The sequence below is a fragment of the Hippichthys cyanospilos genome, chromosome 10, assembly GCF_059441005.1.
Source record: "Hippichthys cyanospilos isolate Australia breed blue-spotted pipefish chromosome 10, RoL_Hcya_1.0, whole genome shotgun sequence".
Classification (NCBI taxonomy): Eukaryota; Metazoa; Chordata; class Actinopteri; order Syngnathiformes; family Syngnathidae; genus Hippichthys; species Hippichthys cyanospilos.
Window position 1 is genome coordinate 2326940 of NC_142378.1, and position 24900 is coordinate 2351839.

At 41.9% G+C, this 24900-nt stretch overlaps 1 protein-coding gene across 4 annotated transcripts in view; it reads left to right on the plus strand.

Annotated features, from left to right (window-relative positions):
• wwc3 (WWC family member 3) overlaps positions 1-24665 on the plus strand; it is a 31763-nt gene extending 7098 nt beyond the window's left edge. The window contains exons 3-22 of one of the 4 annotated variants that reach the window (XM_088425964.1): positions 6116-6225; positions 7025-7228; positions 7722-7798; positions 8914-8993; positions 12768-12897; positions 14078-14236; positions 14309-14370; positions 14442-14747; positions 14839-14928; positions 16114-16634; positions 17872-17992; positions 18984-19058; positions 19274-19360; positions 20170-20365; positions 20540-20710; positions 20860-21048; positions 21189-21356; positions 22060-22389; positions 23170-23297; positions 24088-24665. In XM_088425964.1, coding sequence (XP_088282090.1) covers positions 6116-6225; positions 7025-7228; positions 7722-7798; positions 8914-8993; positions 12768-12897; positions 14078-14236; positions 14309-14370; positions 14442-14747; positions 14839-14928; positions 16114-16634; positions 17872-17992; positions 18984-19058; positions 19274-19360; positions 20170-20365; positions 20540-20710; positions 20860-21048; positions 21189-21356; positions 22060-22389; positions 23170-23297; positions 24088-24160 — 3277 coding nt within the window. In that variant the 3' untranslated portion in view covers positions 24161-24665. Of the gene's footprint in view, positions 1-6115; positions 6226-7024; positions 7229-7721; positions 7799-8913; positions 8994-12767; positions 12898-14077; positions 14237-14308; positions 14371-14441; positions 14748-14838; positions 14929-16113; positions 16635-17871; positions 17993-18983; positions 19059-19273; positions 19361-20169; positions 20366-20539; positions 20711-20859; positions 21064-21188; positions 21357-22059; positions 22390-23169; positions 23298-24087 lie in introns of all 4 variants that reach the window. The other 3 variants (XM_088425963.1, XM_088425966.1, XM_088425965.1) reach the window with 3 other exon arrangements.
• Positions 24666-24900: the final 235 nt, after the last annotated feature.

The following is a 24900-nucleotide window of genomic DNA, read 5'->3' on the forward strand; positions in this document are numbered from 1 at the left end:
GAGGAAATTTTCGTTATTTTTTTTTTTTTCTGACTTCCTGTCTAAAGTTAACGTCGTGCACAATGCGTGTTTGAGCAAAAATGTTGGCGCCTCATGCGTGGGATTTCTTAGCGGCAGTGGAATGAGCGTCACGCTCGGCATGTCTAGCGCTAATGCCCGGGGGCCGGAGGGGCGGAGTCTCGGAAAGTGGCGAAGGGGGCGGGGGGAATTTCCCACGTGTCCACGGGCCGCCCGACCTCCTTTATTAGCCGTGTTATGCAAGCCCGCGCCCGGCAAAAGGGAGCCCATTATGCCGGGGCACAAAGCAGGCCAAATTCAATTATTCTGGAAAGGGCGAGCTGTGTCGGCGGGCGCCCGCAGGTTATTCACGTGCGCTGAACCCCGCTCTTATTTTGCTTCCCGCAGTGTTTTCATTATGCGCCCGGGGGGGCGTCGTCCATCGAGCGCCGTCTCATTTGGCCCGCGCGCTCTGTTTATTAGTATTATTTTTGTAATCATCTGACTAAAACGAGGGGCGTCCAAACTGCGGCCCGGGGGGGCGTTTGCGGCCCCGCCGTCCACGTTTTCGGGCCCGCGTGCTCTGTTTATTGTTGTTGTTATTTTTAATCATTTGACTAAAACAGAGGTGTCCACATTACGGCCCGGGGGACATTTGCGGCCCCGTCATCCTCATTTTAGCGCTCCGCAACATGCTTAAATACATTTTGACTTGGCGCACAATGCTATTCTAAAAAGTAATAAGCAGGTTTGATTGTAGACACAAGCGAGAAATAAACACAAATAAAGCCCAAACTTTTTTTTTTTTTACTTCAAATAACTGTGGTATAAAGTGCTTCAATATAGCTTAGTTGAATGAATTAATTACGAGAATATTTTCTTTAAAGGGACAGTGCGTAAGATTTTCATTAAAAAGGAATAAATTAAATGATTGTAAATTTCCAAAAGTTGCAAATGAACGTTCTTAAAGACCAACAGTATGTTTTGAAAATACTCATAGGTTTAGTTATCATGAAATTATATTACATGGGGGGGGGGTGCCACTTCTGCTGCCCGTAATAAAAAATGGCCGAAATTTTACACACTATCCCTTTAACTTTTACTTATTCAAGCTTCTGTGAAACTCGTAAGTCAAGGCACCTCCGCGTTTGTAATCGGCATTTTCTTTCCAGCGATAAAACCGAACGGTTTTGAGTGGTTAAACGGTGTCAGAGGCCCAAGTTCCGCAGTCGTCCGCGAACGCACCGCGCTCAGAAGAATGCAACCTAAACAGGACATGCCAAACTGTGCGAGCTGTCAGGGCCTCCATTGTTCCACATTGGTGCACAATTCGCATTGAAAAGCACAATCGCCGCCTCAACACTTTGCTCTACTCTCAAAACCTCATTCCACCGGCCTATCCACTGGATTTTGGTTTTTACGTGTAGGCTGTGCGATATAACAATATATTCTGTAAAATACAGTGGACCCCCGTGTTACGAGATGAAGTCGTTCCGCGGTTGGGCTCGTAAGGCGAATTCGCCGTATGTTAAATAGCTAATGCGGGTAAAAACATCAAAATTGTACATACATCTTCAAAATTGGTACCAAAATAGTATAGTAAGTGCTACATATATATGACATCCATGTATACGATCAGAAAACATCATAAATAAAAAATACAGAAAGGATTTATTCACCTTTGAGTGGCACTTGTTATGCCCATATTCCCTAGTAAGGGTAGCCTAGGCTAAGCTAGCTTCGTCTTTCTCGATTATCTCCAGCTTCGTTTCCATATAAATCATCTTCTCTCGTTAACATCACTAGGACTCTTGAGACCCATGGCTAACCCTTTCAATTTTGAATCAAGCGGTTTCGTAACCACTCACAATCGAACAAAGCTTCCGCCATTTTGAAACGAGTGAAGCCGACCAATAGCAGACCACCATCTCCGCGAGGAGACGCCGACCAATAGCGGACCAGGATTGCAGTGACGCGTCGCAGGGCAGGCAACTGAAAATAAGTGTAATTACCTAAAAATGGAGACGAAACAACACAAATACAGCCGAGCCCCTGGGGTCATGACAGTTGCTTTTGTCGCAAAACCGGGAAACTACCTTAGGGGATGAAAAAACTCTTGATTTCCACGTCGCAACATGAAAATAATGCAAGTCAGGGACGGCGGGCCAACTGTACTGTGTTTTAACTTTTTACAACAATAGGCACTGTTTTGTTGCCCAAATAACAGCAGTGACACTTTTATTCCCACCGCACACATCCAAGCCTGACCCCCCACTGTCCTCCCAGACGCTAGCGCTACTTTTAGGAAGCCTATTTCCATGGGATTTAACACATAAAGGCGCTAGTAGATTCCGTCTGCGTATCAGCTGCGCTCTGAAATCCTGCACCAGCGCCGCCTCAGACGGGGTCCGGCCATGAGTGACATTCCTCCCAAAGTTGTTTTCACGTTTCTTTTTTAAACACACAATGGAATTTTGAGGCCGACGCCGCACGTGGTCCCTCCGAGGAAGAGCCGGCCGGGGGCGACCGCCTGCTCCTTCCGGGTCGCCGATTCACGTCTAAATAGGAGAAAATGACGATTTATACGCGGGAGTGATATTTCTGTTCTAAGGAGATTCCTGGATATTTGGGGGTTCCCGCCCCCCAGTTTCACATGCCTTTGTCGCTGAAGCGGGGGGGGGGGGGACCCTGTCGCCGGGCAAAACGCGGCTGGCGCGGGATGGAAATATCCTCCGGGATGGATTATTCTACAATTAGCAAATGTCTTTTGACAACTAAATATATTTTTTCAGGGTCCGCAGCTGGACATGCTTGTTGGTCTGCTTGGCTAATTTCAGAAAACTCCTTTTGAAGAATGCGCGCGCGGAACACTAAATACCGACTTTAAATACCGCATCTAATCAATAGTTATTACAAGATTTTCAAGATAATAATGGGGGAATTTTTGTTGCCGCAGCTTGTTTGAGGAAAAAGAAAAAGTTTGATGAATTAATTTACAAAAATTATCTTTGTAGTACCATTGTCCTTAGCTATAACAAACATGGCCGCCTCCAGAGAAGTGCCTCCCCCTTTGAGGAAAAAGAAAAAGTTTGATAAATGAATTTACTAAAATTATCTTTGTAGTACCATTGTCCTTTGCTATAACAAACATGGCCGCCTCCAGAGAAGTGCCTCCCCCTTTGAGGAAATAGAAAAAGTTTGATAAATTAATTTACAAAAATGATCTTTGTAGTACCATTGTCCTTTGCTATAACAAACATGGCCGCCTCCAGAGAAGTGTCCCACCCCCTTTGAGGAAAAAGAAAAAGTTTGATAAATGAATTTACTAAAATTTGTAGAACCATTGTCCTTAGCTATAAAAAAAAAACATGGCCGCCTCGGGAGAAGTGCCACGCCCCTTGTAATGTAATTTAATGATAACTAGACCTATTATATTGAAAACATACTATTTGATCTTTGAGAACACATTTATTCATAAAATTTACATGTAATTGATTCCTTTTTCATGAAAAACGGTCTAAATCTTACACACTGTCCCTTTAATGACTAAGAGTATGTTTTACATATAATCATAGGTCTAGTTATCATGAAATGATATTACATGGGGGGTGGCACTTCTCCGGAGGCGGCCATGTTTGTTATAGCTCCGTACAATGGTAAACACAGCACCTTCAGTGCCTCCTGCTGTCCGTAAAACGGTTGAAATCTTACACACTGTCCCTTTAAGTTGATTTTCTTTTGTGAGGTATTCTTCTCCAACTTTCGTAAATAATGATCTCATTTATAGTCTCCGCAGTGGGTGAGGGGGCGAAATATTATCTCTCATTCGAGTGGACTTTGCAAAAAAAGAATTGAGAAGCACTGATATAGGGTCACTGTGTCATTATGACTTTTTTTTTTTGCTGTGTGTACAAATGCGCGTGCCTATTTTGTGCGTATGAGTGTGTGTGTGTGTGTGTGTGTGTGTGTGTGTGTGTGTGTGTGTGTGTGTGTGTGTGTGTGTGAGAGAGAGGCAGAAGTGACCACGCCGTCACAAGACCGCGGAACAAAGCAAACATTCACATGTGGTGTGATTAGAATCTGCGAGCGGACATGTTTTTCCCCCTCAAGACAGTGACGTTGGACAACAACAACCAGAGAAAGAAATTTGTGTGCAAATTGCAGGAGAATGCGCAAGAGCTGACCGACACCAGACTGAATTCAATCGTCGACATGTAAAATTCCGGATGGAATGTTTTCAGTCTGTCAAGTATTGTGTAATATATTTTTTATTTCGGAGTTCTTGTTTTAAGGAATTATGTCCTGAATGAGTTTGAAGTTGGAATCTGTCAAGAAATATGGGAGGAGGAGGTAGATGTGTCAAATATGTCTTCATTTGGGAATTTTACTGTCAAGTGTGGAATTGTGAGAATGTGTCTTGGAACCGCTTGAAAATCTTTCCCAAGATGATATGAATGAGATGAAGAGTTTTTACTTGGAATGAGAAAAATGAACTGGGCAAAATGGCCCAAAAAAAATCATTATTTTACAATCATTATAGATTTTAATCGATTTTAATGGAATAAATAAACATTCATTTAAAGCACTGGATTTTTTTGAAGTTAATATTTGGTCTATAATTTGATCATAAAATAATATTTTATGTACAATGAATACCTTTAAAAACGTTTTTTCTACTTTCTGTTTACTGACAGTGACGTCACCTGTGCGCAAGGCTCGACTAACGACCAATCACGGCTCACCTGTTGGTCATGTGACGTTCGTAAGGCGAACCATGATTAATTGGTCATTACTCGAGCCTTTCAGTCGACAGCAAGTGAAGAAAAATGTTTGCAGAAGTATTAACTGTACTTAAAAAATAATTGAGTCATTAATTTAACTCATTCAATCCCAAAGACGGAATTTAACGTTCTTTTAAAATCCAGACATTTAATCCCAGGTACTTTTTTTTTATCAGATAATTATGAGTGTTGGGCTTAAACATTAACCTTTTACGTTCCAAAATGGTTAAATACAGTACTTAAGTAGGTAAAAATTTAAACTCCCCATCCATCTTTTGCAAACTCTCAAAAAATCTTCGACTTTTAAAACGACAAATCAAGCAATTGAATCTGATTTATTGCCCAGCCGAGTTGATATCTTGAATTTCTTCATGTTTGACACCATTTAAACTGGAAGTTGTTTCCATATTTTTGACTGGCACTGCGCCGCCACGACTCCTTCTTCTCCTCCTCACTCCTCCTTCCACGTTCTCGGTCGTGCGTGCAGACGTGACCTGAGCGTGTTTACCTTTGGCAAACACTTGAAGTGAGCTGTTTGCCTCCTTGTTGTTCGCGCGCGCGCACTTTCACCTGTCAATCACGTGGCCGACACGCGACCGTTTGCACCTGTCAGCGTGTCGTTTTGAAATGTAAAAAAAAAAACGTAAACTCGGCTCTGTTATGCTCCATTTGTGGTCGATTTAAAGAAAGATCGCAAATTTTAACAAGCGCATCAGTAATGTCAAGTTTTGCACAGTGTGAATGTTTATAATGTAGGTAAATACAAATAAAACTACAAAAATGTCACTTTTTTCAAACCGATAAAAGGATACTACAGTACTTTAAAAATGTAACATTTCTAGAGGTGCAACGATTAATCAATTGACAACAAATTGATTACCAATATAATCAATAAATACTATTGATTCTCGGTTTTACAGAGCAGGGTTCTCAGGGGCCCCTTTTACAAAGCACATTTTCCAAGAACCCCCATTGCAAATGTTTGCGTCAACAAACCAAAACAAAAAAATCACGAAAAATAAAATAATAAATAACGATTAAAATTGATTCTGTATGAAAGTTAAATTAGAATTGCACCCAAGTACTATCAACTATCAACATTTTAAAGTATTAAAACCTGCACCTCAATCGAGCCCACAATCCACGAGTGAAGCGCCTCAATTTACTCCCACATAGTTCCTTGACGCCAAAATGCGGCAAGACGGTCGCGAACGTGCAATTACCGAACTTAAACTACACTAATGTTCTTTGTACGTAAATCGGCGCCGTGTTATCAAGGTGAAATTGTAACACGGAGTATCGAAAAATCTTGATTTTGAACGTGGTCATCTCCCCAGGATCACCAAGCCGCTGACTTTCGCCGACTGCGTCGGAGATGAGCTGCCCCTCGGCTGGGAGGAGGTCTACGACCAGCAAGTGGGGGTTTACTACATCGACCACATCAACAGTGAGAACCCCGCAGCGGTGGATTGCAAAATTAACAATCCAGACAAGATAGAAAATTTGTCAACATTATTGTAAAGCGTACACATAATTAAAAAAAATTAAGCAGTGAAGATTTAATATTTATAAAGACTTCACATTATCCTCATGCAAAATTTGAAGGCAAAACACAATAGGTGATTAATGTAAATTATCATAGATCTCCCCATCATTCAAATCCTTACAAACTAAATTACATTTTATCGTAAAACTGACTCCTAAAAAAAAAATAATAAGCAGTGATTACTCCAACACCCAAATGTTTAAAGATGTCCTCATTTCATCTTAATTTTACCATGTAAAGCAAAATGCTGTACTGCAGTTGGGCTAACTGAAATAAATAAATAAAATACATAAAAATAAAATAAATAAATAAAAAAAATGAAGAAAAAAAAATAAAAAAATAAATGAAAATAAATAAAAAAAAATATAATAAATAAATTAAATAAATAAATAAATAAAATACATCTTCAGACGACTGCTACTTAAGGAGTCCCCACGTACACAGAGAGAAAAGAGGTCATGTGGGGACTTCTTTTGAAAAAAAGAAGTCATACAGAGACATCTTTTGGGTCTAAGGTACACAACAGCATCCCCTGTCAAAGTTCCCAGAAGGGGAAGGAAAAACTCCAAAAATCCAATTTGGGGAAAATCCGAAACCTTCAGAAGGGACCACAGGTGGGAGGGGCCCCCTTCCAGGCCCGCAGGTCGAAGCGGATGCCGAATGTACCAAATACAGACAGTTCCTCCGTGCCGTCCCTCAGAGACCACCCAGATCGAGAACCCGCGCACCCAATGGCGTCAGGAGCAGGAACGCATGTTGAAGGAGTACCTGGTGGTGGCGCAAGAGGCCCTCCGAGCCAAGAAGGAGATGTATCTGGTCAAGCAGCAGCGCCTGGAGCTGGCCCAGCGCGAAATGTTGCTCTTCCACGAGCTCTCCGAGGACAGCCGCTCCGTCGCCAGCAGCGGTAACCCCTTTTGCGTCTCCTCACTTTTTTTAGACGGAAGAATGGCGTGAGAAAATGAGAACATTTGGAATTCCTCGTCTGAATTTTGTTCTCTAAATAACTTGCCGGCGATGTTTTTTCAGAACAAGGGACCTAAAAAAAAAGAATTAAAAAGGTAGACATGTCATGAATCTTCCTACACAATAGCTACACAAAAAAGTGTCATCTTTTCTCAGCAGTATGAAAGATTTCTACCATCTCCGAAGCTGGAAAATTGCTAGTTTGACTGTGTCCGCCGAATTCCTTGTCGGCGGTTCTTTGGCATTTTTTTCAAGTCATGTTTCTGGAAGTTGACTGTCGAGCGTAAACCGAAAGACCGGATCCTCCGCCCTACTTTTTATTGTGTATTTCTGTTCCATCTTCACCTCAGATTCCACACCCCCCAGCAAGCCGACACTCACCCCCCCCCCACCCCTCCGTGTCTTCTCTCTCTCTCTCGCTTGTGTGTCCGCAGCGCACTCCAGTTCGTCCTCGGGCGCGAAATACGACCCCGACCAAATCAAAGTCGAAGTGGCTTGTAGGCGAGAGCGGGTGAGTCATTATCGTGGGAGAACAATGGGCTGCCGCCGGCCGGGGCGGTGGGGGGGGATAGCTGGGTGGCCGGGGTGTTGCCCCGGCGGGATACTGTGGCTCGGGGCCCGGGGCCTCTCGAGCGTGGGGATGAGCTCACCGTCAAAGGGTCAGAGAGAGGCGACTCAGCTCGTATTTAAGGTCCCATACAACTCGAATGGAGCATGTTTACGCCGTATTTATAGTGAGGGTTTTTTTTTTTTTTTAAACACTGTCATCGCTCCAAAAAATATGAAAAATCTGATTATGAATTGTTAACATCCCAAAGGCCTTAATACAATTATGTCAATTATTCCACTAGCTTTTTTTTTTTTTCCTTTGGGGGGGTATATTTAGTTTTTGTTTCTTGGGGGGAAAAAAAGTGGTTGTTAAAACAGCATAAAACATGAAAAATTACAAACTTTATATTATAAATATATATTTATAATTATATCTATAATTATATTGAATTTATATATGTATATAATTAATATAATATAAATTATGTAATATATATACATATATTTATATAAAATTAATATAATAGAATATATATAATATAAATTATATAATATATATACATAATTATATATATATATATTTTATATATATATAAAATTAATATAGAATATATATAATATAAATTATATATTATATATACATTATAAATATTTAATTAATATAATAGAATATATATAATAAATTATATTATATATATATATACATAATTATATATTATAATTGTATACACAAATAATATAAATATATATTATACATATTTGATTTTTTATACAGCATATTGTAAAAGACTTTCCAATGGCAATGCCAGCTCCTTTAAGTGTCCCAATACTTTTCACCATATAACATCTCGTCCAAGTGCCCTCATGGTGACCCGTGCGCATGAGATGACGGTGGTGAGTTCAGCGTGCCGACGGCATGCTCGGCAGTTGATCCCCCCCCCCCCCCGCCGCTAAATAAAAACGACGGACGGCGGCCACGTTGCCGTGCGGCGCCATCAAAAGCTGCAAATGACGACCGCAAGAGGAAGCCTCAGGCGTGACCCAGGCGCGTCCGTCTTTGTCTCCTGATCTCCGCAGCTTTCCCGACTGAAGCACGAGCTGGCCCAGGTGAGGCAGGAGCTGCAGTACAAGGAAATGGGCGTGGAGACCCTGCAGGAGTGAGTGTGACCGCCACCCTTCCTCGCCAACGCCCTTTTCCCCTGGCTTTCTGTCGCCGACCTCTTCCGCTCTATTTCTGCCTCGGTCGGTCGACGGCGCTGCCTCCCGCTTAAAGAGCTAGTCCACATATTTGGACGTTTTCAGCTTTAAAGACCTCATATTTTGTCTATAATATTTGATAGCGAAATTGTTTGAAAGTAACTCCTATAAAAACATATTTTTGGCTTGCTGCTGACTGAAAATGACATCACCGGTGCTCGTGGCTTGGATGATGACCAATCACGGCTCACCTTTTGGTCATGTGACCTGACAGCACATGCGATGTCAGTTTCAGGCGACGGCAAGTGAAAATATGCTTTTAAAAGTTTTGATTGTAATTGAAAAATCATTTAGTCATCGAAAATGACCACCTGCGCTCAAGGTTTGGGTAAAACCAATCACGGCTCACCTGTCGGTCACGTGACGTTCACCAGCTGAGCTGCGATTGGCCGTCATCTGAACCTTCAGCACATTCGATGTCATTTTCTGTTGACAGTAAGTGGAAAAACGTGTTTGAAAAATCATTGTCATCGAAAACGACCACCTGTGCTCAAGGCTCGGGAAAAACCAATCACGGCTTACCTGTTAGTCATGTGACCTTCACGGTACGTGATGTCATTTCCAGTCGACAGCAAGTGGCAAAACGATTACGTGAAAAATCATTTCGTCGCGGAAAACGACCACCCGCGCTCAAGGCTTGGGTGAAACCAATCACGGCTCCCCTGTTGGTCACGTGACATTCACAAGCTAAACCGTGATTGGCTGTTACCTGAGCTTTCGGTAATGCGGTGGTTTTCAGTCGACGGCAAGTGGCAAAAGGTGTTTTTACGAAAGTACTAATTCAATTCATTGTAACGATAACTTTTTATTGCTGAAAGTGGCGAAATAAGCGGACTTTCACTTTAAAGCGTGTCAAACGTCTTCCGATAGGACAGTTCTCGCCTCACTTTTCAAGGCTCGTTAGCTTCTAAAATTAAACCGCTGTGGTATTTTGTTTTCTTTTTCTCCACTTTCAAAAAATAAGAATTAAAAGAGACTACTCACTGTTCAAAAGATAGGGAAGGTTTTCAAACAGTTGCCGTCTTTTTGTCTTTGGAACGTTTGTGGCAGAAATTGAAGCTCCGCCTCCCACAGGACGGAGGGGGGGAAAAAAAGCATTTTTAGGAACAGCAAACGCAGGGTCCGTGGAAAAGGGAGTGGGGGGGGCTCCACCTCAGGAAGAGGATGCACCAGTGGAGTGCAGGGAGCCAAGGAGAGGAAGTGGAGGGTGGGAAGTGCGTTGGGGGGGGGGGCAGTGTTTGAAAAACAGTGCAGCGCGATATCTGCGTGCAAATTCCTCAGCACTTCCTGACTCGCTTATCTGCCAGATGTACACAACTGCAGACGTTCCCAGAATAACCTGCAAAGACACACACAATATGGAGGAATGTTTTATTTTTCGGGGGGGGGGGGGTCAAGGCTGTTGTGCCCAATATCTGCTTCCGCACACACCAAATAATTTCCAGATCGTTTTTTGTAATATTTCATTTTATTCTTATATCTTATGCGTTTTTTTAATTAAAATGTCTAGCTTTTGCTTTTTTTTTTTTTGCTGTTAAATTGGACCTTTAATTCTTCACTTGTTGTAATACTTTTTTATTGTAAATTATACCTTGATAGCTTTTTTATACTGTGATGAAATTTGCCTTTTTTTGCAGTTGGGATAAAAATAGATTTTTATTTATTTTTCATGTTTTTTGTGTTAAGTCATAGATATTATTTATCATATTCACATTTTATCCTTGCAAAATTAGACTTTTTTTTTTTTTTGCTTTTTATAAATTCAGTAACCTTTTTTTTTTTACTCATAAAATAGTCTTTTTTCAATATGTCATCCTTGCAGAATCTAATGTATTTGCTTACAAAATTTGGACTTTATAGGTGTAATTTTTGGGGGGTTTTAATATTATGACTGCTCATGAAATTCTGAGGTGATTTTTTTTTGGGGAGTACAAATTCATGAAAAAATATTTTGTAAGATTTTTTTAGGTTTATTCTTTTATTATATATTTTTTTATTTATTATCGAGTGAAATTCAGTCGTAAATTGTGATTTTTTTTTTTTCAAATTTTAATATTGCAACTTTATTATTGCAAAACAACAAAATTTCCAAATATTTTTTTGTTTAGTTATTCACGTTTTTTTTTTTTTTTTTGGCTATAATTCCACCTAACATGACATTTTTGGGTTATGACCTCACTCTCGGAATGTATAACTTAACTCTAGTAGAATGTTTTTTTTCCTTCTTTTCAATGTGCCCCCCCCTTCATGTAAGCATATAAACTCCACGGCCTTGCTAGTGTGTGTGTGCGTGTGTGTGTGTGTGTGTGTGTGTGTGGGGGGGGGGGGGGGTGTTCCTGAACAAAGCAGGTCTTGTTGCCTGGTGGCTGGCTGAACACTACCTGCTGTTGAAGGAGCGTGAAGGAAGCGGGCTGCGGTGAGCGCGGCGGCCACGTGCCAGGCCCGGCGACAGGGGCGGAGGGGGGCGCCTACCCTGCCCCCCGCTCCCCCCCCCAACCACGCTGTAGAACATAAGCCGATTCACCTCGGGGCCACGGCGGCAGATTGGTTCCGTTTTTGATTTTTTTTCTTTTGTAGTTCGATGATGAAAAGACACTTTGAAGCGCAGTGTGTGTGTGTGTGTGTGTGTGTGTGTGTTCGGGTGTGTGTGTGTGTGTGTGACAGTATAGACACTGAATACGCAAAGAGGAAACCTTTGAAAGGAGCACTTGAAAAGCAGCTTGAACAAAAGAAGATCCAAGTTAGAGCTACCAAACTCATACACAAATGTCACGTCTCGTTTTTCAATCGGAAACAATCACCACAATTTGGGCACCAGAATTAGCGTCATATTTTACATGTATTCTTTTTAGATCATTTTTTTAACAACTTTATTATTTGTTTTAGTTTCCTAAAATGACCCTTTTTTATCGGCAAATACTGGCTTTGTTTTTGACAAACTGATTTTTCCCGCTAATATTGCAAATTTTGTGTGGTCAAAATGCAAATTTTCGAGTTGTTCTCAAAAGGTTTTAGCATAAAACTATCTTAGAAACTTTTTTTAAATCATGTTTTTTTTCTTTTAACTATTGTAGTATTTTTATTTTTAACAACAAGTAACAAAAAAAATAAAATACTACCCCCACCCCCAAATAAAATTAATTTTGGTCTTGGACTAGACTGGCGTTTTCACATAATATTACATTCTTGGCTGCGAATAACTTTTTTTTTTTTTTAAACATTGCAACTTGAAACTGTGACTTATCTAATGTTATCTGTCTTCATCTCATCACTGAAAAATGACAATTGAAGCAATATCATTTGACAGCTAGAAATTGCCTCAAAGTCATATGGTGTTCCACAGGGTTCCATGTGAGGGCCCCTGCTGTTTTCATAATATTTGCTATCGTGTAATTCCATCTTAATAAAATCTGGTACTTTCTTCTATTCCTATAAGATGAGCAGAAATCAAAGCGTAATGATGACATTGCATTTCCTTTTTTCTCCATACTGCTTTTTTTCTGGTAGTATAACAACTTTATTCTTGTAAATGGCAATTGTTTCACATGAAATTCTCGTATTTGAGATATTTTCTCATTTGCTGGTACAGAACTCTTTTTGCAATCCATCTTTTGCTGGCAGATCAAGCGATCGAACTCAATTTACCAAAAACGTTTCTATCTCGCCCGCCTCAGGATCGACCGTAAGATGTCGTGCAGTCAGACCAACTACAAACTGGACGAGGCCCAGGCCATCTTCAGCGAGCTGCGCAGCATCAGGAAGGCCATCAGCGCCGGCGAGAAGGAGAGGCAGGACCTCATCCAGGTGGGACTCATTCACTTTCCAGACGTGTGACTCAGCCGCCGCGTCTCGCCCGTTCCGCCGGACAAGAAAAGAAAAACGCGAAGCAAAACCAGACAAAGGTGGTGATTCACTGGCCAAAACTCATTTTGTTTATTTGCAACCTTTTGGATCGGTGAGACCTTCTCTAAAACCACTTGATTAACAGTGATGTTTCTTCGTTTTAGTTTTTTCGTGTAAATATATTGTATTCATTAAGTATTATTTTTATTAGGTATTTCCAAATAGGTATTTTTTGCCCTATTAACATAGAAAGTTTCCTTTTCTGTTTCGATCCAAAATATTTTCGTTTAGTTACTTTATTCTTGTAGTATTTTCCACTTTGTCATGTGATAATTGATAAATATCATAATGTATTTATTTATTTATTTTTTAATCATAATTTTTTATTATTTTTTTATATTTATTTTATTATATTTTTATTGTTGCTATATTCTTTTTTTAACATGTTTTATATATATATATATATATATATATATATATATATATGTATATATATATATATATATATATATGTATATGTGTATTTATATATATATATATATATATATGTGTGTGTGTGTGTGTGTCTATGTATATAAGTCTGAAACTATATACTGAAACTGAAAAGATGTAAAAATGCGACTTTAGGATTGAATGAGTTAAAAGGTTAAAAGCTTGAAAACGTGAGCAATATCGTGCACGTAATATTTCCAGATTGCTCCATTTTTTTCCCCTCCTGATCTTTTTTCTGACTTTATCCTTGTAATAATTTGATCTCATGCTCGTGAAAATGTTGCTAGTAAAAGTGCAACTTTATAGTCTTATAAAACTGATTTGTGTCCCTCATAATAATGTTTTTGTCACGAAGAGACAAGTTCATTCTTGTCAAGTTTTGACCACTATATCTTGTTTTAATTTATAACGTCATTCTCCTTTGCGTCATCTGCACTTTTTGGCGTTTTTATAGGCAAAAATCTGCAACTAATTGTCTGCCAAAAAAAATGGCTTTGTAATTACCTATGAATGGCACAAGATGGCACCAAAGCATTTAAGAAGTGGACATTTGGACAAATTTTTCCAAACGTTTACATAAGATCACGAAAATGAAGACTTATTAAAAGCAATGTATATATATCTATATATGTATAATTTTTTTTCGTAGAGCCTGGCCAAGCTGACGGTGAACTTCCAGAGCAGCCTGTGTGTGAGCGATGCTGCCGGCGAGGGGGTCAACAGCAGCGGAGGGGGAGGGGCCACGCTTGCGGGCGAGCATCAGCAGTACTGCGACGCCGGCTGCCAGACGGACACGATGATGGGAGAGGTCGCGCTCGTCCCCTCGCCCTCGCTTGAATCGCACCTGTGTGTGGTTGACTGACAGCCGTTTTCCCTGCAGGACTCCGCCCACACGGTGGACAAAGTCAAAGTCAGTTGGCAGTATGAAGAAGCCAAGAAGAAGTAAGCGCCTTCCGTCTGGTTTTCTTTCGCGTTAAGGTTTTTTGACTGCGGTACCCCTTTGCGTCCACCAGGGTGCAGAGTATTCAGCACCAGCTGGCCCAGCTGGACAGCGAGAGCTGGTCGGGCCGGGCCGAGGCCGACCGGGACCGAGATTTTATGCAGCTGCTGCGCGAGAAGGAGGCTCTCCTCCACGACATCATCATGGTCAGCAAGCAGCACAAAAAGGCTCACGATCCCGACCCGGATCCCGATCCCGAGCGAAGTCCCCATCCCGGTCCCGGGCCCGACGCGCTACGGCAGCTGGAGGAGGAACGCTGCCGACTGGAAGAGGAAGTGCAGAAGGCGCATAGCTCGCAGAGTCAGGGAGCCAATCAGAGGTCAGCGTGATCCCGGCGACCTAATCCCACTACTACGGTACCGTCGCTTCTCCTTTGTGTATATCGATGTGTTACCGCTTAATGTGTCCAGACTCCTGCAGCAGGAGAAGAGAAACGTGCTGCTGAGGCAACTGGAGGAGGCCACGCGCATCACCACGTACCTTCACTCTCAGCTCAAGAGGTCCGTCACCATGCAAATTTTTCCAAATCATTCGGTCGTCCTCGTCGTGACGTCGGCGAGCTTAACTCAAGAAAAAGGACATGCGAATACACTTTTTGCCTTACTTTTTACAGGGGTTCACATCTTATTTTGAATCTGAAAAAAAATTGCTTAAAGCGCATCAAAGAAAAAAAAATCTTTCAAACGACAAACACTTTTGACCAACTGAACTGTTGTATGTTGGGGGAAAAAAATGAATGAATAATACATTGGCAATATTTAACACCAATTTTTTAAATTTTTTACCTTGAAGAAAAGGCGGCCAAACATCGTGTTTTTCTAAATCATCTTAATCATTAACGTAATTTAGACAAAAATGTTGAGAGTAATTTGAAGTTTCTAACCCCTGCACATACTTGGACAATGAGAGTCCCACAGCACCACCTGGTGCCGTACATGTGTAATTACTTTACATAGTGCAAAGCATTTATCAGGGCTGCACGCTTATGTCTAAAATAATGATCATGATTATTTTGGTCAATATTGAAATTGCGATTATTAATCACAATTATTCATCTTCTTTGGTCAAACATGTCCATTTATTTAAACAAACAGTATATAAACAAGGCTTCAAGGCTTGATACTTAGAAATAAAATGAATAAAGTAAAAAATAATGAAAACAAATGGCACACGGGACAACACAGCTAACTTATTTTCTGAGTGCAAACCAATGAAAAAATGAAGCCTACTTAGAACCAAGTACATTATTTTCTTTTAAGCAAATTTGAATCAGTCAAAATGTCATTTTCGGTCATTTCAAATCAAATTCATTCCAACTTTTTGCCAATGGGATTTTCCAAAGTGGCTCTCAATCAACAGTGAGCACTATATATATTAGCAATCAGGTGAGAAACTCAACACCATTTCACACTGGTAAATAATCTATTAGGGTGAGAAAAGCGGAGGCTTAGGTCACGCAAACATGTGGGAAACATTGTCCCCTGGTGGTAGGATGACACAGTGCTTGATTTGTTATGTAGTGTTGCCGGCTTTTTAAATGTTAATATCGTAGATGATCTGATTAATTAATCGTGGCAATCAAAATATCGTGATCGCGATTAAAATTTGAGTAATTGTGCATTTTATATATATATCTCTCACCGTTTGACTGGCTCCCGTCTTCTCCCTCGGTTCGCGTCCGGCAGCCTGTCGGCCAGCTCCCTGACGGTGTCGTCCAGCAGCAGCCGGGGCTCGCTGGCGTCCAGCCGCGGGTCCCTGGCGTCCAGCCGCGGCTCCCTCAGTTCCATCAGCTTTAGCGACATCTACGGCGCGCCGCAGTACGAGCGCCACGACGAGCCCGCCGACCCGCAGCCGCGCTTCGCCCCGCCCCCGGAGGCGGCGTCCAGGGACGCCTACACGCCCGAGCCGGCCGCCCCCAGCAAGGCCAAGCGCGCCCACGACACGCCGCAGTCGCTGGCGTCGCTCTCGTCGCGCTCGTCGCTCTCCTCCCTGTCGCCGCCCGGTTCGCCCATGGACACGCCCTACCACTCCACGTCGCAGGACTGCCCCCTGGCGCAGATGACGGAGGAGTACATGGAGCAGGCGGGACGCGGACTGCTGGAGGGGCTGCGAGGACAGCAGGAGGCGGCCGCCTTTGCCGCCGCGCACCCTGCCGACGCCAAGAACCACAGAGATGGATCCTCTCAGGGGGCTTTCAACTCAACAGGTAAGCCAATCAAATCATCCGGCCTGTATTCCGCCCCGCATTCCCATTCCCTACGCTAAAAAAAAACTATCATTACTTTCATTACGGAAGATGACGTTTTATCGTTTTCAACAAAAATTAGGCCGCGTTAGCGCTTTCTTTTTTGTATTTAGAGCGTCTTTCATTGTTTGCCGCCATCTAGTGGCGGAAGTGGACTCACCCAATTGAAAGAAAAATAAAGCTAGATCAAACAATGCAAAAATACATTTATGAAATAGTTGGACCAAAAACCTGAAACCTGCATCGCAGGTTGGTGTCATGCAGAGGATGACATTCAATAATTATCCACTAAATTTACAATGTGTGCTGCCGTCTAGTTGTAGACAATGGAATTATACTCCGGAATTATAGACCGAACTAACGGTACAAAAATAAATTGGGAAATATACCAGGAACCAGCATTACAGATTGGTGTACTGAAGTGTACTATAGAAAATGATGGTTAATCATTTTCAACAAAAATGACTTCCAGTTAGATTTGTTCCACTTTTTAAATTCGAGCATCTTTAAATATGTGCTGCCATCTAGTGGCGGACAATGGAAATACACTGTATATAAACTAGAGACTAATAATTATGCGCGGTTCAAAAACAAATTATGAATTGGGACCACTGTAAATGTGGAATCTGGATTGCAGGCTGGTTTACTCTACTGTCTTTTTTAAAACACAAACTCCTGTTTTAATTATTCATTTCTACTCCTTTGATTTACTGTATTTCTCCTGAAAACCAAACAAGTATTTTTTTTACTCAAAATATTGTATTATCTGTTTACATTCTTTATTATGAGTATTCAAAAATACATATAACATGTACATTTGTAACATAAACAAATAATATAAAACAAATGACCTAAATGTGTCAAACCGCTGCAGTGCCAACTACTGGCAAGGAGGACTTTCATGCTATGTTTTTTTTTTTATTGAAATTTTTTTGGGGGTGTTGTTTTTTTTTTCTTCAAACTATTGTATTATCTGTTTGCGTTGTTTATGACGAATGTTTAAAAATAAACACATAGCACAGAGTACACTCTCCAATCACACACAAAAAGGGAAAACATTCCATGCTCCGGTCACACATACACGCTAACATATGTTCATCTATTCATGTACACGCGTTATGTAAATATTTGTCCTTTCACATACACAGAGCAACATGGGTCTGTGCATTCACACACACACATCAACCGTCATGTGCAGGAGTGACTCTGCGCGGCAACAGCGGCAGCCGAAGCAGCAGGAGGACCCGGAGGGTCTCGGCGGGCATCTCCGAGGACGCCCTGGCCACCGATAGCGGCGTCTTTGAGGCCTGGGGCAGGAGGTCAGCCCGACGATTGATTTGATTATTTCGTCATCCATCTCAATGCATGTTTAAATGTTTTTATTTATTGAAAAAAATTGCAGCTCATTTTTATGCTTTACATGAAAAAAATTATCTCGCGGGCCGGATTAAAGCCGGTTGTGGGCCAGAACCGGCCAGCGGGCCTTGTGTTTGACACCGATGACCCTACGTTTGACACCGATGACCTAGCCTCATAAAAGATGCATAAAAATACGTCTTTGGGATTGAATGAGTTAATTGTAACATTAATAAGCAAGTTTTTATTGTTACGTAAATATTTACCACATGATTTGTATTTAGTGCGCCAAACCGATAAATAAATGTTTGTTGGGTTTATTACATCAGTTAAAATCGGTTAAAAATAGTACATATCCAGAATGACTGGTGAAAATTGAGGGTTTTTTTGTTTTGTTTTGTTTTTTTGCTATTTTAAGTGACGGCCCTACTTTCAGGTTACAAAACGCCTCGGCGGAAAAGTGTTGTCTCTAGTTAGGAAACAAAATTCAGGATACAAACGTGAAAATCGTTGGCGTGCAATAATGACGTTAGCATTTGACGTTGCTGTCGTTAGCATGTCGTTAGCATGTTGGCGAGAGGGCTAAATGTCACACAGGAAGCACTTCGCATGACCACAAACCAAACTTAAGTTAGCTTACATGCTCAGAATTATCCCAAAAATCAATTCTATTGCTCCGGTGGACTTCTAAATCATGCCTAGATCTCTCAAAATATAAAATAAAACCGTACAGACTAAACAACCTAAAAAGGTCTCATCACTGACACAACAGCACCATCTCAAGGCAAATAAATGAACTGCAATCTTAGCTGCTAATATGATGTGTATACTTACTTTAAAGGGTTTAGGAGCATGTAAAAGGCGACTGGACATATGAAATGAAATACTCAAAGTCCAAATACCTTTAAAAAAAAAATGCACTTAAGTTGAATATTTGTACTTGTTTTCCACCAGGGCGGAGGAATCTGAGGAGATGTCCTATCTGAAGGAGCAGGCCAGCGAGCCCACGCAGATCCAGCTGGGACTGCTGTGAGTTTTCTTCTGGAGTCAAAAAAATACAAAATAAATAAAGACGTTTATGAAAGTGTGATGCCCTTGCATGTGGGCAAGGAGAGCCACAGTCACAAACGCAGTGCTGTCATTGAGCACTAATACAAGTTTATCACTGTATTCCTGTTTGTATTTTCTTATTTTTAGTAATAGTTTTGTTTTGTTTTGTTTTCTCCTTGTTGCTTATGTTTCAGGTGGGAATCCTCTTCTCAGTCCCTGCGTCTTCATCTGCTCCAGCTCAAGAATTTGAGCAGGACAGCCGTAAGGGACGGATACAAAGTGTGAGTTCTCACTTTGAATTTAGCATTTTTTTAATTTAAAAAAAAAAAGAAGCTGTTTCATTGATGATTTAAACACGTTGCAAGATTTAAGAGCAAAACCTGCATAATCATATATACCGCATTATCCCGACTATTAACTCCACCCAATTATAAGATGCAAACATTTTACAGAAAATTAATTTTGGGATATTCACAGTGAAAGATGTTACATGGAGGTTCTTAAATTTGTGACAGCAACAGCATGCCTGTACAAATCAGAGCAGCGCCAAAATATTTTCATCATAACGCTAACACATTGAACCATTGGAGTACTGCGCCAACACAACAGTAACATGCCTCGTTGGATTTAGTTGTGGAGTGCCCCCTTGTAGCAACTAATATAGCAAATCAAACTTCAAATCAATCCTTTATAGCCTCTTCTTCTGTCTCCCTTTGTATATTGGAAGATTGCCCCCTGGTGGGTAGTTAAAAAATAAAAAAAACTGCAGATAAGTTGGACTATAAGCCGCAGGGTTCAATGAGTGAGAGCAAAAGCAGTGGCTTATATCCATAAATTTACAGTTACATTAATTAAAATGTATATAGAATGTATATATTTATATTAAATGTAAACAACCTTTTTTTTTAATGAGATCTTATGCAGTTTTCCAAATGATTTTTCAATTTTTTTCCTGTAATGTGTTGAAGTAACTTTTTGAACACTGCGATTAATTCCCATTCTTTCAATGTTTCAAACACGAATTGTGCAGTTTTTTGTTTATTTTTGTGCGTTATTTTGTTCCCTTTTCCCGATCTCCCGATCCGGGCAGCTTCGTGAAGGTGCACCTGATTCCGGCGGACGCCGGGCGGGCCTGCGCCTTCTACTGCTGCACGGCCCTGGAGCCGCAGACGCACGTGAGCTTCAACGAAGGCTTCCGCGTACCCGTTCCCGCCAACGCCCTGGCCGGCTGCGCCCTGCAGTTGTCCTTGTGCTCGCTCGGCCCGCAGGCTCAGGAGGAGCTCCTGGTAGGTTGGACCAAAAAACAAAAACAAAACGACAAAAAATACAGCTTTGCGTCCTGCTATTTTGTGGATTTTTTTTTAAATCACACCATTTTGTTCAGCGTCCTGTTTATTGCGGGCGCGATTCCAACGCCGGCCTTCAGGCGGCGCTTGAAAGACGATTTTCTTCTCCGGTAGGGCCGAGCGCAGGTGGGCCTGGCCGAATGCGAAGGGAGCACGGAGATGGTCTACCATTGGCCGAGGGTCCAAATGCTGGGCGGGGCGGAGCCTCAGAGACCCGAGCCGAGGGCTCAAGCCCAGCGGCGGCACCGCGACGGGTCCGAGGACGACAACGGAGCGAGAGCCCCGGTAAAGATAGCCGGCATGCTAACGAAATTAACAACAGAAGTGACCGTTATTTTATTCTTCAAATACACTTCATAGTCATAAAAAAAAAGTATGTATCTATTTTCCTTATTCATTGATTTTCATATTTAACGACTTTGCTCATCTATCAGAGGTGTCAATCAAAAATGTCACCTGAGCTCCAAAGTCAACTTGAAACGGATTTGTGGCCATCCCAGGAGAGCCTGAGCGGCCTTTTGTCCCGCGCCGACACCGACCCGGACTCGAACCCGGATCCGCTGCTGAGACAGGCCGAGTCCGTGGACAGCGGTTGCGGCAATAGCGAACGGACGCCGGGAAAGGTCGCCGTACTCAAGGCAACAAAGCATTTCTTCACTTATTCATTTATTTACTTTTCGTGTATTTAGTTTTTATTTATTGATTTATGAATGATAAGCCAAGTAAAGTCCCCATTACGATTGGTTTCTTTGGGTCCCGGCAGGTGGAGAAGGCCACCATGACGGAGGGGCACTTTGCGGAGACGGTGCGAGTGCGTGGCAAAGAAAGGGGCGGGGCCCGCTGGGGTCACGCGGCGCCCTTCATGCGTGGCAGCACCCTCGTGCGCTCGCAGACCTTCTCGCCCGGAGCTCGCAGCCAGTACGTCTGCAGGGTGAGTATTAAAAAAAAAAACACACACACACACCACCTATGAAGTCAATTAGAAACAATACGTTCAGTGCCAAAGACGAGGTATGTCGTTTTAAACGTTTTTTTCAGGAGGGTTCTGATGCCTTTTAAATTGTGGTTCTACAGGGTGAATAACCCTCGCATTAAAAACAAACAAAAAAATCTCATCAACTATGAATATAATTAAAAACATTCAACATACATCGTTTTAATCTTTTGTTTTCTTTTTTTTAAATGAGGCGCTCTGTTGCGCTGGCCCTTTAAATTAGTTTGAATTGTGGTAATGAGCCAATCCTCCAGCAGAGGGCAGCAGAGCATCAGTTTCAACTGAGGGTAGGCGCACTGTTTTTATCCAACGCTAACGGACTTAAATGCGGACAACTTTTATGCAAATCTGGCAATTTTCTTTTGCTTGTTGTTTTTGACCATCAAATTCCTGCTAATGCGCCGCACGACGATAAAAGGCCATCAAAATGCGGTGAGAGCTTCAAAATAAGTCTTTACCATACCGAATAATGTAATGCCACAAGCGTTTTTATTTTGAGCTTGTTCCCGAAGACAAGCAGGAAATCCTGTTGTATTGCTAATACGCGACGCTGAAAAAAAAAAAAAAAAAACTCGATTATTTTGACAATGCCTCGTCATCACTTGGAATATCGAAAGCGCTTTTGTCATTTTTGTGTTAGTTGTACCGTAGCGACAGCGACAGCTCCACGCTACCAAAGAAATCGCCGTTTATGCGAAACACGCTGGAGCGGCGGACGCTACGCTACAAGCAGCAGTCGTACCGTTCCTCGCTGGCCGAGCGGCCCACGCGCACCTCCCTGGACCTGGAGCTGGACCTCCAGGCCTGCAGGACGCGCCAGAGGCAACTGAGCGAGGAGCTCAGCGCCCTCCGGGAGCTCAAGCTGCGTCTGGAGGAGCCCGCCGCGCCTTCCCGCCACGGCGCCGAGCTGCCCCACTGGGCCCTGAGGGACGAGCGCTTCCGCTGCCTCCTCCGGGAGGCCCACAGACAGGTGGGACGCGCCCGCTTTCGCTTTTGTCATCCCGCCACAACAATGTGGAAGAAAGTGTCCTAAAAATACCGTACTTTCCGCACTATAAGGCGCACCCTCAATTAATCTCATATTTGAAAACATTTTTCCATATATAAGGCGCATTGGATTAATATAATATAATAATATAATATAATATAATATAATATAATAATATAATATAATATATAATATTTCAAAACTTTTTCAATCACAATATAGTAATACTTGAAGTAATAATAACTCAAATAATAACTCTAAACTCTCAATAGCACAATAAATCAATGTCAATACGAGCAACCTTGTTCAATTGTAAACGCACAAAAGAAACAGGTAAAGCTTACTTTATCACTTCGTTCCCCATCTACCAATCTCAATATTGATCCATATATAAGGCGCACCTGATTATAAGGCGCACCCCTCCGCTTTTAAAAAAAATTAAGGCTTTTAGGTGCGCCTTATAGTGCGGAAAATACGGCGGTTAAAATCCCACATTCGGGTTTTTGTCCAATCCCTTGATCTTTACATAAAAAAAAAAATCACATCAAAGGGAAAGCATTAAAAGAAGACACTAGGGGGCTGAAATTTCACCCACATGTTGACATGTTACACGCACTTAATGTAGTTATCACACTACCAGGAGTGGGATAAAATACTATCAAAACGACCTGGAAGAAAAACGCCCCCAAAAATGTCAAATTTCAACACGCATAAGCAATTTTTTTTTTTTTTTTACACAACGGACATTTGGTCGGCTTGCAGGCAGGCCAGAGCGAGCAGGAGCAGCGTCAGGAGGAGGAGGTGGGCAGGAGGCTGAGGAAGGCCTCCAAAGAGCTTCTGCACATGAGGGGGCAGAGCCACAAGGAGCCGCTTCCCGTTCACACCTTCAGGTCCGTCCCGCAAATTTCCCTGCGACCAGCGCCGACGCAAAACCCAAACGATTGGAAACGTCTTGCAAACGCGGTCACGCTAAACGTGAAAACGATGACGCGAAACTTAATCCCAAACAAGGTCAACGTTAAGTCCGGAACTTAAAAACGACCGCGTTAAACGCGAACAGTTGTTAAAAGTGACGTTTATTCGCAAAAGTGAAAGTGATCACGTTTCACGTGAAAGTGATCACGTTTCACGTGAAAGTGATCACGTTTCACGTGAAAGTGATCACGTTTCACCTGAAAGTGATCACGTTTCACCTGAAAGTGATCACGTTTTTACGTGAAAGTGATCATGTGAAAGTGATCACGTGAAAGTGATCACGTTTCACGTGAAAGTGATCACGTGAAAGTGATCACGTTTCACGTGAAAGTGATCACGTGAAAATGATCACGTTTCACGTGAAAGTGATCACGTTTCATGTGGAAGTTATCACGTTTCACGTGGAAGTTATCACGATTCACGTGGAAGTTATCACGATTCACGTGAAAGTTATCACGTTTCACGTGAAAGTGATCACGATTCACGTGAAAGTGATCACGATTCACGTGAAAGTGATCACGATTCACGTGAAAGTGATCACGATTCACGTGAAAGTGATCACGTTTAACGTGAAAGTTATCACGTGAAAGTGATCACGTTTCACGTGAAAGTGATCACGTTTAACATGAAAGCGATCACGTTTCACGTGAAACGGACGACGTTCTCGCGAAACTCCTTTCTGACTGGAACTGAATTTGTGCGCAGAGAGAAGATGGCTTTTTTCACCAGACCAAGGTTCAACATCCACGTACCTCCTTTGCCGGCTGACGACGTGTGACGGCGTAGGTCACATGACATGAAGTATTTGCGCTACTTTCCACACACAAACAAAAGAAGTCGTGAAGCGTTTTTGTGTGCCATGAAGAAACTCTTCTTATTCCTGCACGAGTGTCTTTCTGCTTGCCGGATGGGAACAAAAAAACCACCACAAAAGCTACTCACTGTACTGTAACTTATTTTATAGTACTTTTTCCTTGAAGGAAATTTGCAAACTCTTCAAACAGAAGCCGCTTCCTGCTTTTTAAGCCCATTTTCTAGCTTCGGAAACAAATAGCACTTCATTGTTTGTACTTATCCTAAAGCAATGTATTTACATCCAATGTCACTTTGTAATCCACGTTTATTACGGATGTTTGTTTTTTTTTTGGTAAGATTAATATTATTTCATGTACTTTTCAATATACAGACGAAACACTGTATTCAGATTTTTTTTTTTCTAATGATGTCTGTAAGAGCATCTGCAGTGTTACCTCTTTTGTGAAAATAAAACTATTAAACCATGACCCCGTTGGGATGGAGGGAGAGCGGGTGGGCGAGTCGAGCGAAGCGCAAGCTCCGCCCCTCCACGCCGCTCGTGGTTTTTCGACAGAAAACGGCACACGATGAAATCGGGAGAGTGTTCGTTACGCATACTGTGCTAAGATGTGCGTGAATCTATAGCGCTTTTTCTCTCTCTCTTTCTCTCTATATATACATATATGTGTGTGTGTATATATACACATATGTATATATACACAT